General features: G+C 43.1%; 1 protein-coding gene and 1 long non-coding RNA gene across 2 annotated transcripts; one reads left to right on the top strand and one right to left on the bottom strand.

Annotated features, from left to right (window-relative positions):
- Positions 1-2,542: 2,542 nt before the first annotated feature.
- Positions 2,543-4,953, bottom strand: LOC108901431 (uncharacterized). The gene is made up of 2 exons (XR_001963908.2): positions 4,208-4,953; positions 2,543-4,044 (listed from the first exon to the last, which is right to left on the bottom strand). It is a non-coding gene; the product is annotated as an uncharacterized LOC108901431 (long non-coding RNA).
- Positions 4,954-4,998: 45 nt separating this feature from the next.
- slitrk4 (SLIT and NTRK-like family, member 4) lies at positions 4,999-12,118 on the top strand. The gene is made up of 2 exons (XM_018702910.1): positions 4,999-6,435; positions 7,313-12,118. The coding sequence occupies exon 2, from the start codon at positions 7,355-7,357 to the stop codon at positions 9,938-9,940; it is 2,586 nt and encodes an 861-aa protein (XP_018558426.1). The 5' UTR covers positions 4,999-6,435; positions 7,313-7,354; the 3' UTR covers positions 9,941-12,118.
- The last annotated feature ends 572 nt before the right edge of the window (positions 12,119-12,690 follow it).

Consider the following 12,690-nt stretch of genomic DNA (forward strand, 5'->3'; position numbering starts at 1 on the left):
TTTTTTTGTGTGTGTGACCTCTTTGTGTCCTGACCCCTGACTGGCAGCGGTGAAGCAGGTGTTCAGTGGAGGGAAGTAGTGGTGTTACAACAGAGTTATGGGTTTTTTGTCAAGGTGTTGCATCAAGACCCCATTCTTGTAGGTGTGTCACACCACAACAGGTCTGATCATGGCTTGAGCTGCTTGCACCAGGGGTGTCTGATTGTTAACAAATGTAATATAATGGGGCTGGCTGACAGAAGGCTGATCTTGTCAGTCTGGTCTGTGATTTCTGTCCACATTTCTTTGTGTTGCACGTTTTACTTGCACGGGCATGCTGGGATGTGACATCTCAGTTACTGTTCTTGTGCACATGTAGGTCAGTTCAGAATCTTGGCCCGATTAAGGTATCAAATACTGGCCGAAGATCACACTGCGAATGACAATCAGTGAGAAGTGAGCAGTGGAGCTTCAGTGTGAGTGTTTCCTGTGATTAGTGCTGACCTAGACTCTGAGTATCTTCAGCAGAGCTCCTCAGCCCTCATGACTCAGAACCCTGCTGCTTGTCTTTTCAACTTTCCAAATAGGGACTGATTTACATTTCCTGGGGCGTCTGGTGAATCACGTTTACAAGAGGGACACAAGACCAGCAGCACTAAGTGGCTATAATGTGTCAGTAAACAAAGTACCACTGACACTGATATATCCAAATGAACCCAAAATATGACTCGCTCCCTCTCTTTCTTTGATCATATTGATGGTGGACTACGTGCACCACCCTCCTCTGACTTTCTATTATTCATAGCAGTTTTTTTAACACACCCTTGTGAAGGCTGATGTCTTCATGTATGAATTTCAGCGTTCTTGAAGAGTAAGGCGGGTGATATTCTGTATTCTGCCATCATTCCTCTGTGCCACTGTTCAAGTCCAAGAACTACTCAAAACACATCAGTGATCCACACTGTTGTCCTGGGTGACACACTCCTTCATTAGCATGAACACAGACACTGTAGTTTATTTTGACATCTCATCAGATCAATGATGTGTTTTCACACCATAGCACTAAAGATATATTAATCCATGACAAAAAAAATAGTCCCCGACAAATACACAATTTACTCTTGTTGTTGTTCTTGAAATGTTTTCTATAAACCTAAACAGCCAGCTGTTCCAGGAAATTCCAATGAAACACATTTATTATTCATTTATGAATATTTATGTTGTCGGAAGGAATCAATGCTGAGACTGGCTGCCACAGACAGGATAGAGAAGACCAACAGTACTGAGACTTGAACTTTGTAGGTTTTGCCCTTTACTTGGAATTTGTTGTTAATACAGAGCAACACCAGTCTTATCTGTTAAGAGGACTATTCCACACATCTCAACAGTATGTGATTAACAATGGTGTTTAACTGTTTTTGGTGAGGGCAGCACTTGTTATCACTGGTGGAGTAAAGTAACTAAGATGACCCCCACCTTTACCAGCTGCAACATTGAAGTGATGTACCTATTTGTGTGTGTGTGTGTGTGTGTGTGTGTATATATATATATATATATATATATATATATATATATATACTATTACATATATTATTATACATTAAATGAATTAATAATTAAAATGAATGTTACTATTGATACTGCTAATACTTTTAGCACTTTAGACTGCAGGAGTTTTTTCTTGTAACCGAGTATTTCTACACTGCGTTGCTTCTTCTACCCCTGCTAGAAGTCAAATTCTCACCTCTTTTACCAAATTGGGGAACACTGTGAATTACACCTCTGTCACAAGTGTGAAATTTACAGCTACAGGCAGTAGAAACTTGGTGATGTTAATCCTGCATCATGCTCAGCCCATTTTTACTGCTTACATTAGACCTTCATAAACTGCACACCAGGTCTCAGGATGACAGACTACAGGCCTGTTTTCACTGGCTGCTCGTGTGACCTGTCTTGTATTGCGACTACATTTACAGCAGACTAACAGACTGTCGACAATGCCTTAAACCCAGAGTGTCCCTCATTTTTCCATTACTGTATTACTGTCTTAGACTTCTTATAATGTTCTTAGACAGAACATTATAGGGTTTTACGTTTTGGTCCTTACAACTTAAGTTAGTGAGTTAATTATATTTGAAAACACTGATCACAGGAAAAACAGCATTTAACATAAATGAGCTTTTTCTGCATCTAAATTGTGCATTAACAAAAAACAGAAAAAACCTGACATTGCTTTTTATTAGTTTCACATCAGTGCTGCTGCTGGCAAACACCTGCAGGAGGACAACAGGTGTCTGTGATACAAACAGACCAAAGCCATTGATAAGTGACTGTGATAATGTGCCAGGCTGCTAGAAAACCTACATTAATATGAGGAAACATAGTGAACAGGCCTCACCTGGGAAGCATTACCTGCCTGTCTCATGAATGGAGTGCAGTTAGTGTTCTGTCCAGATGAGGGCGACACAACAGCCCCTAAATTCTCAGCACAGGAAACATTCCCAGCGCTCACTGTGGCTGTAAGGGACAAAGCAAGAGAGAAACGAGGGGTGCGACACATGAATGCTTTTCAATACATATTAAAATTCTTTATTTTAATCCAACAAATAGGATTAGAGCACATGAGATTCAAGGTTTTTCCAGTGTTTGGACACAGGAAGCAGTGTCTCAGCCACATGGCCAGACTACCAACGACAGCTGAGACGGAAGCAGAGGCTTTGCCAACTGTCTGGCTCATTCTCTAGTAGGCCTGCTTCCCTCAGGCCACTCACAGCCAGTGTAGGAACATGTCCAAGACTGTCAAATATCAGCACACTCATACACACACACACACACTCTTGCAGCCCCACGTATTAATCTACAGACACACACACACTCAGGAGACCTGAAGAGGTATACTTGATTTCCTCCTTTCATGCAGGTGGTATGATGATTTTTATAAGAACTCAGCCACACCCCAGTTTGAATACATTATTGTGACAATAAATGGAGTGACTTGATTACATTAGAGGGCTGCTGGATTGAACTGAATTGGAAATAATTAGGACTGAATGTTCCATCAAAACATGATAACTTACAGTCTGAAGGGTCCTTAATTACCAGCTGGCTTTGTGGAGTGAATGACATTTTATCAAAAAAGAAACAGTGGCTATAAAAGCATCAGAAATGCATTTATAATTCACTATTCACTACACTTCCCTTAATGTGTAGATTCTGTTGTAGTGACTTATCATCTCTAACAATATGTCTGTCAAACAGGAAAGGGGAACAGTTTCAGTCAAAGATGATACATTACATAACACCATTCTCTTTACAAGAAACAAATATCCAATTTTTAATGCGAAGGTTACAAAAAATATGACATTGTTTTGAAGAGTGAAAGTGGTCGACTCATACGCCATGTCATTTGGAGACAACAGGAGAAGATGAATGAGGAAAAATAGCAGATTCAGTGTCTTTGAGTATTAATGCTGAATATATACCATGTGGAAAATGGTTACTTACACTAAGAGTTGCTATAATAACATGTCATTAGAACAGTATATTAATGATATGCTAAATATGATGTAGCTGCATGTTAGAAGCAGAAAGACACTAAAATGTCAGTCTTCTCGTTGCAAAATAATAAGCTGCCATTAAAAACCAAATTATGACAGAAATCAATACTTTCATTATGAAATTCTGACATTATGTGAAGGATCATCTCACCTAATCACAGATAATCTTTTTTTTTTCCCCAGCTGACTGAAACTTTTATGACCTCGTGTGATAACAGATAACAGATCCCTACTGCGATCCTCACTGACATTAAACAAAACACACCCTCCCGCTTTGGAGCACGGTGAAATCCATACTTCCCCATCCTCCCTTTCTCCTGCCTGGTTTTATTTGTGCGTCACTTGGCTCCGCCACCTGTTGCAAGAGGAAACCAGAGGTGAGGCTTCCGGTGAGGCCGAACACTGTCAGGTTTCAGGTCCGACTCCCTTTTCTCCCATGGGTGTCAGCTGTATGGACAAGAGCGCGGGCACTGCGCCACGCTGCCGCTACACTCAGCCCGGGACTCATCTCACATGAATAGATAAACAGATAGATAGATAGACAGATAGATAGATAGATAGATAGATAGATAGATAGATAGATAAAATATCATATCATAGCAGTCACTTTAAGGAGGAATCTTACAACATTTTAGAGATAACTAATATTAGAAGCAGAGGTGTAGTCATACCTTGAAGCGCATCTCCTCTCTCCTCCGCTCCATCCATCTCCTGTCTTCTCTCCCCTCTCCTCTCTCTTCTCTCTCTTCTCCGCTGCGATCCGCTCTCTCCTGCAGAAATGCTCAAAACAGAGGGAAAAAAAAAGTGAACCGCATCAGTCTCTGATTGACTGATTTCCCACCTCCTCCATTTTTTTTCCCCTCTTGCAGCGGCGTCTGACTGCTGCACTCTTGAATAATAACCCCCTCTCCTCTCTCTCTCTCTCTCTCTCTCTCTCTCTCTCTGTGTGTGTCTCTCCCTCCTATTTAAAATGCCGCTCACAGGCGCGCTCCCGTGCCCGGTTTTAAACACACACACTCCCCCTCTCGCCCCCCCCCTCTCCAATCGGACCTCGAGGACGCGCTCGGACAGTGTCGCGCAAGTCAAGCCCAATGCGACGGTTTGGCAGGTAAAGCGTTTTTTCTTTTCTTTTCTTTTTTTCTTTCTTTTTTTTTTCAGTCATCCCCAAACTCACACTCTGCCCTCCTCGCCTTTCATCAGCCTTGATCTTTATCCCCTTGGAAGTTACAGAGGAGTGGGAAAATAAACAGGTGAGAGCCTTCATGTACTTTTTTTAAATTTATAAGATCGTAATAATCTGTCAGAAATACAGCCATTGAAGTGTGCGACTAAAACACCAGATCTGTTTCAAGGTCTGAAGTGTTGTTTTTTTTATTTTTTTCATTTTCGTGTATGTGAGTGAGACCCCCCTCCTCTCTCTCTCTCTCTCTCGCTCTCTCTCTCTCTCTCTCTCCCCCACCTCCCTCCCTCTCCCTACATCTCTGCATTCTCCTCTTTTAGTCGTGTGGGAAGCTCAGTGAATGCGGCTGCAGAAGGAGCCAGCATACTTATGCGCCTGACACGGATACTGTTCTGTCTTACAGGAGGGGGAAACGCAAGCTTGCTCTCCTCTCTCACAACTCCCCTTCCATCTCCCCTCCGACTGGATATTTTTTGGGGCTTTAAAATCCCCCCCCCCCCGCATTTCCTCCCCAAGTTTATTTTTGATTACATTTTCCCCGGACCGATGGGAGCGGGAGAAAGCTCGGAGTTTCCAGCTCCTCACTTGCACCGCAGCGGACTAAAGGCTGAATAACTGCATTATTCATTTTTACGCACCGGTTTCTGTTGTCCCGACTTGTCTCTCTTGTTTCTCTCTGTGCTTTTCTGCTTTTTTTTCCTTCGGGAAAGGAGCTTCGATATCGCCACAGCCTTTCTTTTTACATCCGACCTTTTTTTGTAGAAAATCGCTCCCATTGGATGGAGACTGAAATAAGCTTCTCTTCTGCCGCTGCCTGCGAAGAAACTGACCTGTAAAGACGAAATAACTGTGTTGCACGGGATCAGAGCAAAGGACTGGATTTATTCTGGCTCGATGGAAAATAATATACTGATACACACAACCTGATGGGAGCGTTTTGGCCGCTTTTGCCCTCTGAAGCATTATCCCGGTGCGCAACTTCGCTCGAAACAAACCAGTATTTATTCATTGGATCGCTGGGGGTTGTTGAGCCGAGCTGAAGCCAGACGCACAGGGTTGGTCATCCTCGCTCCCCCATTTTCTCCTCTCCTCCGCTCCTCTTGTTCCTCCAGTTTCCCCATTACAAAAACTCCAAGAATGACGGACTTATTTCACCGCATCACCAACCGCCTTGCGCCTTTTTTCACGCCTTGGAGTCGCCGGACGCGCCGTCAAGATCTCTAAAAGCTGTCTGCCTCTCCCTTTCTCTCTTTCTATCAGTCTTTCCCTATCTCCCTCTATCTCTCTATCACCTCCTCTGTCTTTTCACCGAGTCCCCCTCTGTCTCTCCCACAACCAAATGAATGCTCTCCCATGGAGGTAGTACAACCACCTTGGGGACCGAACGACCAGAGGGGTGATTTTTCCAAGCAAGAGGAGCCTGTCAGCAAGAGACGCATCGGGTGAAATCGGAGCCTCACACCCCCACCACCACCACCACCACCTTCCCCCTCTGTCTCCATCTCCACCGCATCCCCCCCTTCCAGTTTGCTTGGCTGGGGTTGATACACAGTAGCCTACATGGGGATATAGGGGCTGGAGAAACCTTGTTGCGCCCCTATAACTGTCTGCGTTCCACTTCGGTTTGGGAGGACCGTTTGCGCACGTCTCCATCCATGTCTCACCAATGCTGCCCCGTGTGTCCAGAGGGAGCCGCATTCATTACCACCTCAGCTTTGGGTAAGTCTAATTTATTTAGATTTCATGCGCGTCCCTGTTACCTGACTACCTGATTTTTTTTTCTTTCCTTCATTTCTTAATTTCTAGATTTGAGGAACATTTTTATGTCTTTTTCTATTTGGTGTCAAATGTGAGGGAAAATGGTTCTCTGTGATAAATGGGTGCCGCTCAAACCCTCTCAATATGTCAGGAATGGGCACAGTCCCAATTCCTCCTCTCCCCCCATGGTCTCACACTTGCTTTCCTAAATAACCTGAATGTGCTGCTTAGAGATCGTGCTGCCTCTGGCTTCAAATGAGACCCCCATGATAAAGAAAGCTGCAGCCGTTTGACTTTGATTGTGTTGAATATGCTGAGAGGGGATGAATATAGTCTTGCTGCTGTCTGAGACATCCTCCAAGATGTTTCATGCTTTGGATGTCAGAATAAGATGCAGAGATGCAGCAGTTCGTGGCTTTGAGTAATTTCTAGAGCATATGGTACTTTCTTTCCTGCAGTACTGAATAATCTGCATCAAACATTTGTCTTGTCTGGTGATTAGGGTGAATCATTGTTATAAAAGCCAAACCCACTCACTCCAATGATTCTCATAAAAACTGCAAAAATTACAAATGTACATCCTTAACATCTGCATATGGTTTTTATACAGTAAAATATATTAAAACTACACTTAGTGTATTCTTTAAATAAAAAAAAAAAAAAAATAATGCTAAAATGGATTCAATATTGGAATTGCAGTATAATCAATATCAAATATGCATTTTGATGGTTTGCTTTGTATGTGTGTGTGTGTGTGTGTGTGTGGGCTTGTTTGCACATATGTATGCTTGCGTGTGTGAATGCTTGTGCATGCACCTGTCTTTTTTTCTCTCCAAAGGTTACTAAATGGTTTTCTGGGGGAGGATTTCTAACCGGCGAGATGCTGCTCGTACTCCTGCTGGCAGCCTTTTCTTCCTCCTTCTCCGGCTCCCTCTCCTCCTCCCTCTCCTCCCCCTCCATGTCGGACGGACTCCCGATGGCAGACCCGTCCGCCTCGGACTTGATGGCAGAGACCTGCAGCGCCTGCTCCTGCATGTCGGTGGAAAACGTGCTGTATGTCAACTGTGAGAAGATCACCGTCTACAGACCCACGCAGCTCATCCCGCCGGCCTCGTCTCTGTACCACCTTAACTTCCAGAACAACTTCTTAATCATACTCTACCCAAACTCATTCCTGAACTTCACCCATGCTGTGTCACTGCAGCTGGGGAACAATAAACTGCAGAACATCGAAGGTGGAGCATTCATGGGGATGAGCGCATTGAAACAGCTGCACCTGAACAATAATGAGTTAAAGGTGCTGCGAGCAGACACTTTCCAAGGGATAGAAAACTTGGAATACCTTCAGGCTGACTACAACTTAATAAAATACATTGAAAAGGGAGCATTTAACAAACTGCATAAGCTAAAAGTGCTGATCCTGAATGATAATCTCATACAGGCACTTCCTGACAACATTTTTCGCTTTGCCTCACTCACACACCTGGATATAAGGGGTAACAGGATCCAGAAGCTACCTTATTTGGGGGTTCTGGAGCATATAGGGCGCATTGTAGAGCTGCAGCTGGATGACAACCCCTGGAATTGTACCTGTGATTTAGCACCTCTCAAGGCGTGGCTTGAAAACATGCCCTACAACATTTTTATCGGTGAGGCCATATGTGAAACACCAAGTGACTTGTACGGGAGGCTCCTGAAAGAAACCAACAAACAGGAGCTTTGTCCCATGGGAACAGGAAGTGACTTTGATGTCAGGATGCCGCCCGCTCCGCCAGAAAATGGGCAGTCACCCTCCAAAATGTCCCCTACCACTGTGGCTCCCATAGCCACAAAAGCGCCAAAAACCACTGACTCATCTAAGATTTACGGTAATGGTATTGTGGCTGGTTTGCCCCCTTTCGGAAGAAACAGTCAGATTGTTTCCTTTCAGACACGGACCCCTCCACTGTTGTGTCCACAGCCGTGCAGCTGTAAAGCTCACCCCTCCGACTTTGGCATTAGTGTCAGCTGTCAGGAGAGGAATATTAAAAATCTAGCTGATCTCATTCCCAAACCCCCAAATGCCAAGAAACTACACCTGAGTGGGAATTACATCCGTGATATAAGCCCAACTGATTTCCAAGGGTTTGAGGGCTTAGATTTGTTACATCTTGGCAGCAATCAAATTGTCACAGTCCAGAAAGGTGTGTTTGCTAACCTCACCAACCTGAGGAGACTGTATTTGAATGGAAACCAGCTTGAACAGTTACACCCAGAAATGTTTTTGGGCCTCACAAACCTACAATACCTATATTTGGAATACAATGCCATAAAAGAAATCTTAGCGGGCACTTTTGATTCCATGCCTAACCTACAACTCCTGTATCTCAACAACAATGTTCTGCGGAGTCTCCCTGCATATGTGTTTGCGGGTGTCTCTTTAGCCAGACTGAATCTGAAAAACAACCACTTCATGACCCTGCCAGTGAGTGGCGTCTTGGACCAGTTGCGGTCATTGACCCAGATAGACCTGGAAGGGAACCCATGGGAGTGTTCCTGTGATCTGGTCGCCCTCAAACTCTGGCTCGAGAAGCTAAGTGATGGAGTGGCTGCCAAAGAGGTGAAATGTGCCTCCCCTGTGCAGTTCTCCAACATTGAGCTGCGCCTCTTGAAAAATGAGATCCTGTGTCCTAAGCTTATTGTGAGGCCGCCTTTTATTCTCACTAGCGCCACCCCTGTTTTGACCTCAGTGTCGCCTGCCGGAGTTGGCAAAGCACCACCAGGAGGGCCCGTGCCTCTCTCGATTATGATCCTCAGCATCCTTGTAGTTCTTATCCTTACTGTGTTTGTGGCCTTCTGCCTTTTAGTCTTTGTCCTGAGGCGGAATAAAAAACCAGTGGGCAGACAGGAGGGGCTAGGGAATCAGGAGTGTGGCTCCATGTCGTTGCAGCTCCGCCGACACAGCCATAAATCGGGCAAGAAAGGCTCCATCCCAGGAGATGACCTGGGGGGCGAGACATTCATTCCCCAGACCATCGAGCACATTGGCAAGAGCCACACCTGCGGGATCGGACGCTCCTCAGACATGGATGCAGGGTTCAAGTTTGCGGATTCACAGAGGCAGAAGATCATCTTTCGGAATGACAAAGATAAAGACGCGCTTTCCACCCTGGAGCGCAACAAACGCCTCAGCACCATCGATGAACTCGAGGAGTTCCTACCCAACCGAGAGCCCACCATGTTCATTCAGAACTTCCTGGACAGCAAAAGAGATTTCAACAGTATAGGGATGGGCGGGTACGAAATCCGCTACCCAGAGAAAACGCTGGATAAAAAGATGAAGAAGTCGTCGCTGATAGGCGGGAACCACAGTAAGATCGTGGTGGAGCAGAGAAAAAGTGAGTATTACGAGCTGAAAGCCAAGCTCCAAGGAACACCTGATTACCTGCAGGTGCTCGAGGAGCAGACTGCACTGAGTAAAATGTAGGGATTGTTGTGTTTGGTTTAGTGTATTGATTACACACACACATACACAAGGAAGTCAGACACACATAGAGGCAGACAGACAGCCAAACACACCTGCCTTTCTCTGGTTCTTTCTCCCCTCTAAGCCACACACATACACAAACACACATGCACATACACACATATTTCCCCTCAGATCCCTTGCTTTCTGTCTTCATCTCTCTTTCTTTCTGCACACACACACTCCTACATACACACACACACACACACACACAGCAAAAAAGTGCCTTCTGGAAATCCTTAATGACCAATGCAGAGATGGACAAAATGGCTCCACACTACAAAGCTATTACTAGAATCAGCGTGGATGTATTCCACAGTAAAAGACCTTTTGGATTATCCATGCCACTACATGTATGAATCCCACATACATACCACAGGACACCCTAAAAAGCAACCAGACAGTCATAATATTTTTTGCTGCTATTGAAATGGGTACTTACCTTCTTATTTTTTGTTGTTCTTGTTGTTCTTTTTCTCCTCCTTTTGTTTTTCCAACCAAATCAAAGGGTCTTGAAAACAGTGCTTGAGAATATACCTCGCCGTCTTCAGCCCTCGTTTAAAAAAAAAGAGAAAAACGAAAAAAAGGAGGCAGCATTGGTTGTTGTTCTGTTACTCTGGAAAGTATCCAAAATCACTACTTCTGGGATGAGATTAACAGAATCAGTGACTCAACGGATGATACTTTGCTTCTTTTTTAAAAAAAAAAAAAATTGTGGGGATATCTGTTTGTTCTTGGGGATGCTCTCTGGAGTCTGCTGCAGACTCTCTGCCATCTTGTCTGGATTACACACCAGTAGCAGTACACCTGCTCTTTGCCGGGAGGCTAAACGGCTCCTGTTTTCCATTCATGGGAGTTGGAGGCACTGCAAAACTCTTTTGGGGAATGATTTCATGACTTGTTTTCTTTGTGTAAAGAGCCATGTTAAATATAGTGTCTTCTGAATGGAGTTGTGTTTCTCTTCAAAATTGCTACTTACAGTTAACTGTATGTTTTGGGTGAAATCTAACGGCACATACACTGTCAGAGGACGTTGTTTCTGAAAAATGAAAAACCCAAGGATAAAAAATTACAAAGCTGCTTGCCATGTAAGCGTAACCTGGAATTTATTTTGTAAGTCTTACATTATTTGTATCTGTGGGACTGGTTTGTAAATTACAAGGAAAGACAGATATCTACACATTCACACACAAACACACACATGCATACTGTATGATGGAGCATCATCATCAAGAGACTACAAGCCAGAATTGTCAAACAAACCGCTAATATAATTGAAATCGGTGATCCACCTCCCCTCGTCAGCACTCAATTCGTAGTAAAAGAATTTAACAACATAGTTAATTTATTTTTCTATGCAGGATTATTTAAAGAGTTATTGGTATTATTTAAAAAGAATAATACACAAAGAGCGGAAAGGACTTGATAGAACGATGCATCAGAGCTAATTCAGGCCACCAGAAGTGACTGTTGAGTCAATTCAAGGGTTTTTGTTTCTCTCAGTTTACTGAAGAACTCGACCCACTGGACGAGGGTTGTGAAATGTGTTCTGTGATGTTTCCTTTTTATTGTGTCGCACGACAAACCGAGGCCTGATAGAGTCTGTGAAGTTTCAAGCAGTTTCCTTATTCTTATATCTCCCACAGTATCTTGTAAAAGGTTTCTTATTAACATTATGCAACCAAAATAAATGTGCATTAAACTTGATATGGTTCTGGAATTGCTGGGATGGGAATGGAGACATTCAGAGGACAGGGACAGCTACAAATTGAGGCTCTAAATTGTTAGATTTGGAAAGAATCATATCATAAAACACCATGTGCAATATTAGTAAAAAATGCTCAGTCATGATGGCTTCAAATAATTTTGTTTAATTTATTTAGTTTGAGGTTATATTGTCAAGACAGGTTCTACTTCAAAATTCTTTTATCAACTTAACTCTATCCGGTCCTTATTTTTTTTTTAAAAAAAAGTATTGTTAAGTTAAAATTATGAGTGTTTATTGACATTACAAATGAATAGAATGTATCTTGGAAAGTATAATAAATACAATTTTCTATCGGTCATAAATCTCCTGTATATTGGTTAATTTTCTCTTGTATAATCATGTTGAAATCAAGGTATTAAAATCAGCACCTATTTGCACCGTGTCCCCCTATTTCTTTTAGTTTCCATCCTCTTAGTTTTACTAGGCTGCTTTTAGGAGAAAAAAAAAATCTTCCAATGAAACTGCCAACTCTCTCTCTTTAAATTCCCACTTTGAGTTTTTCACATAACAAGTTGGATTGTCTGACAGCTCAGTGTTGGACAGACTACAGCTCAAGTGACAGAATGCGCTACTTGTTTTGTTCATGTACAAACACTGGCCGCCCTTCAAGCATTATATATGTTTGCTTAGTCTGTTTTGTTCGAGGAAACTGGCGTGGAAGCGAGGAAACTGCTGCTTGTTACACTTAAGGCCATGAAACCATTTGTGCTTTTTCCACAGCGTTAAAAACCACATTTTAAGTAATGGTGTTCACTGAGCCAGCACTTTGCTTTTGAGTTTTAGTCTTAATTTACACAAGTTTTAATGCCAAACTAAACATCTGAAACTTGAAAACATGATTTAAATAGGGTTTGTGCTGTTTGTGGGTCACATCTCCTTGGGATGCTCTAAAACTGTCAGAAAGTTTAAATTATGTAATGTCACCAAAATTTTCCTGTATCAA

This window comes from Lates calcarifer, linkage group LG8 (assembly GCF_001640805.2).
Source record: "Lates calcarifer isolate ASB-BC8 linkage group LG8, TLL_Latcal_v3, whole genome shotgun sequence".
NCBI lineage: Eukaryota > Metazoa > Chordata > Actinopteri > Centropomidae > Lates > Lates calcarifer.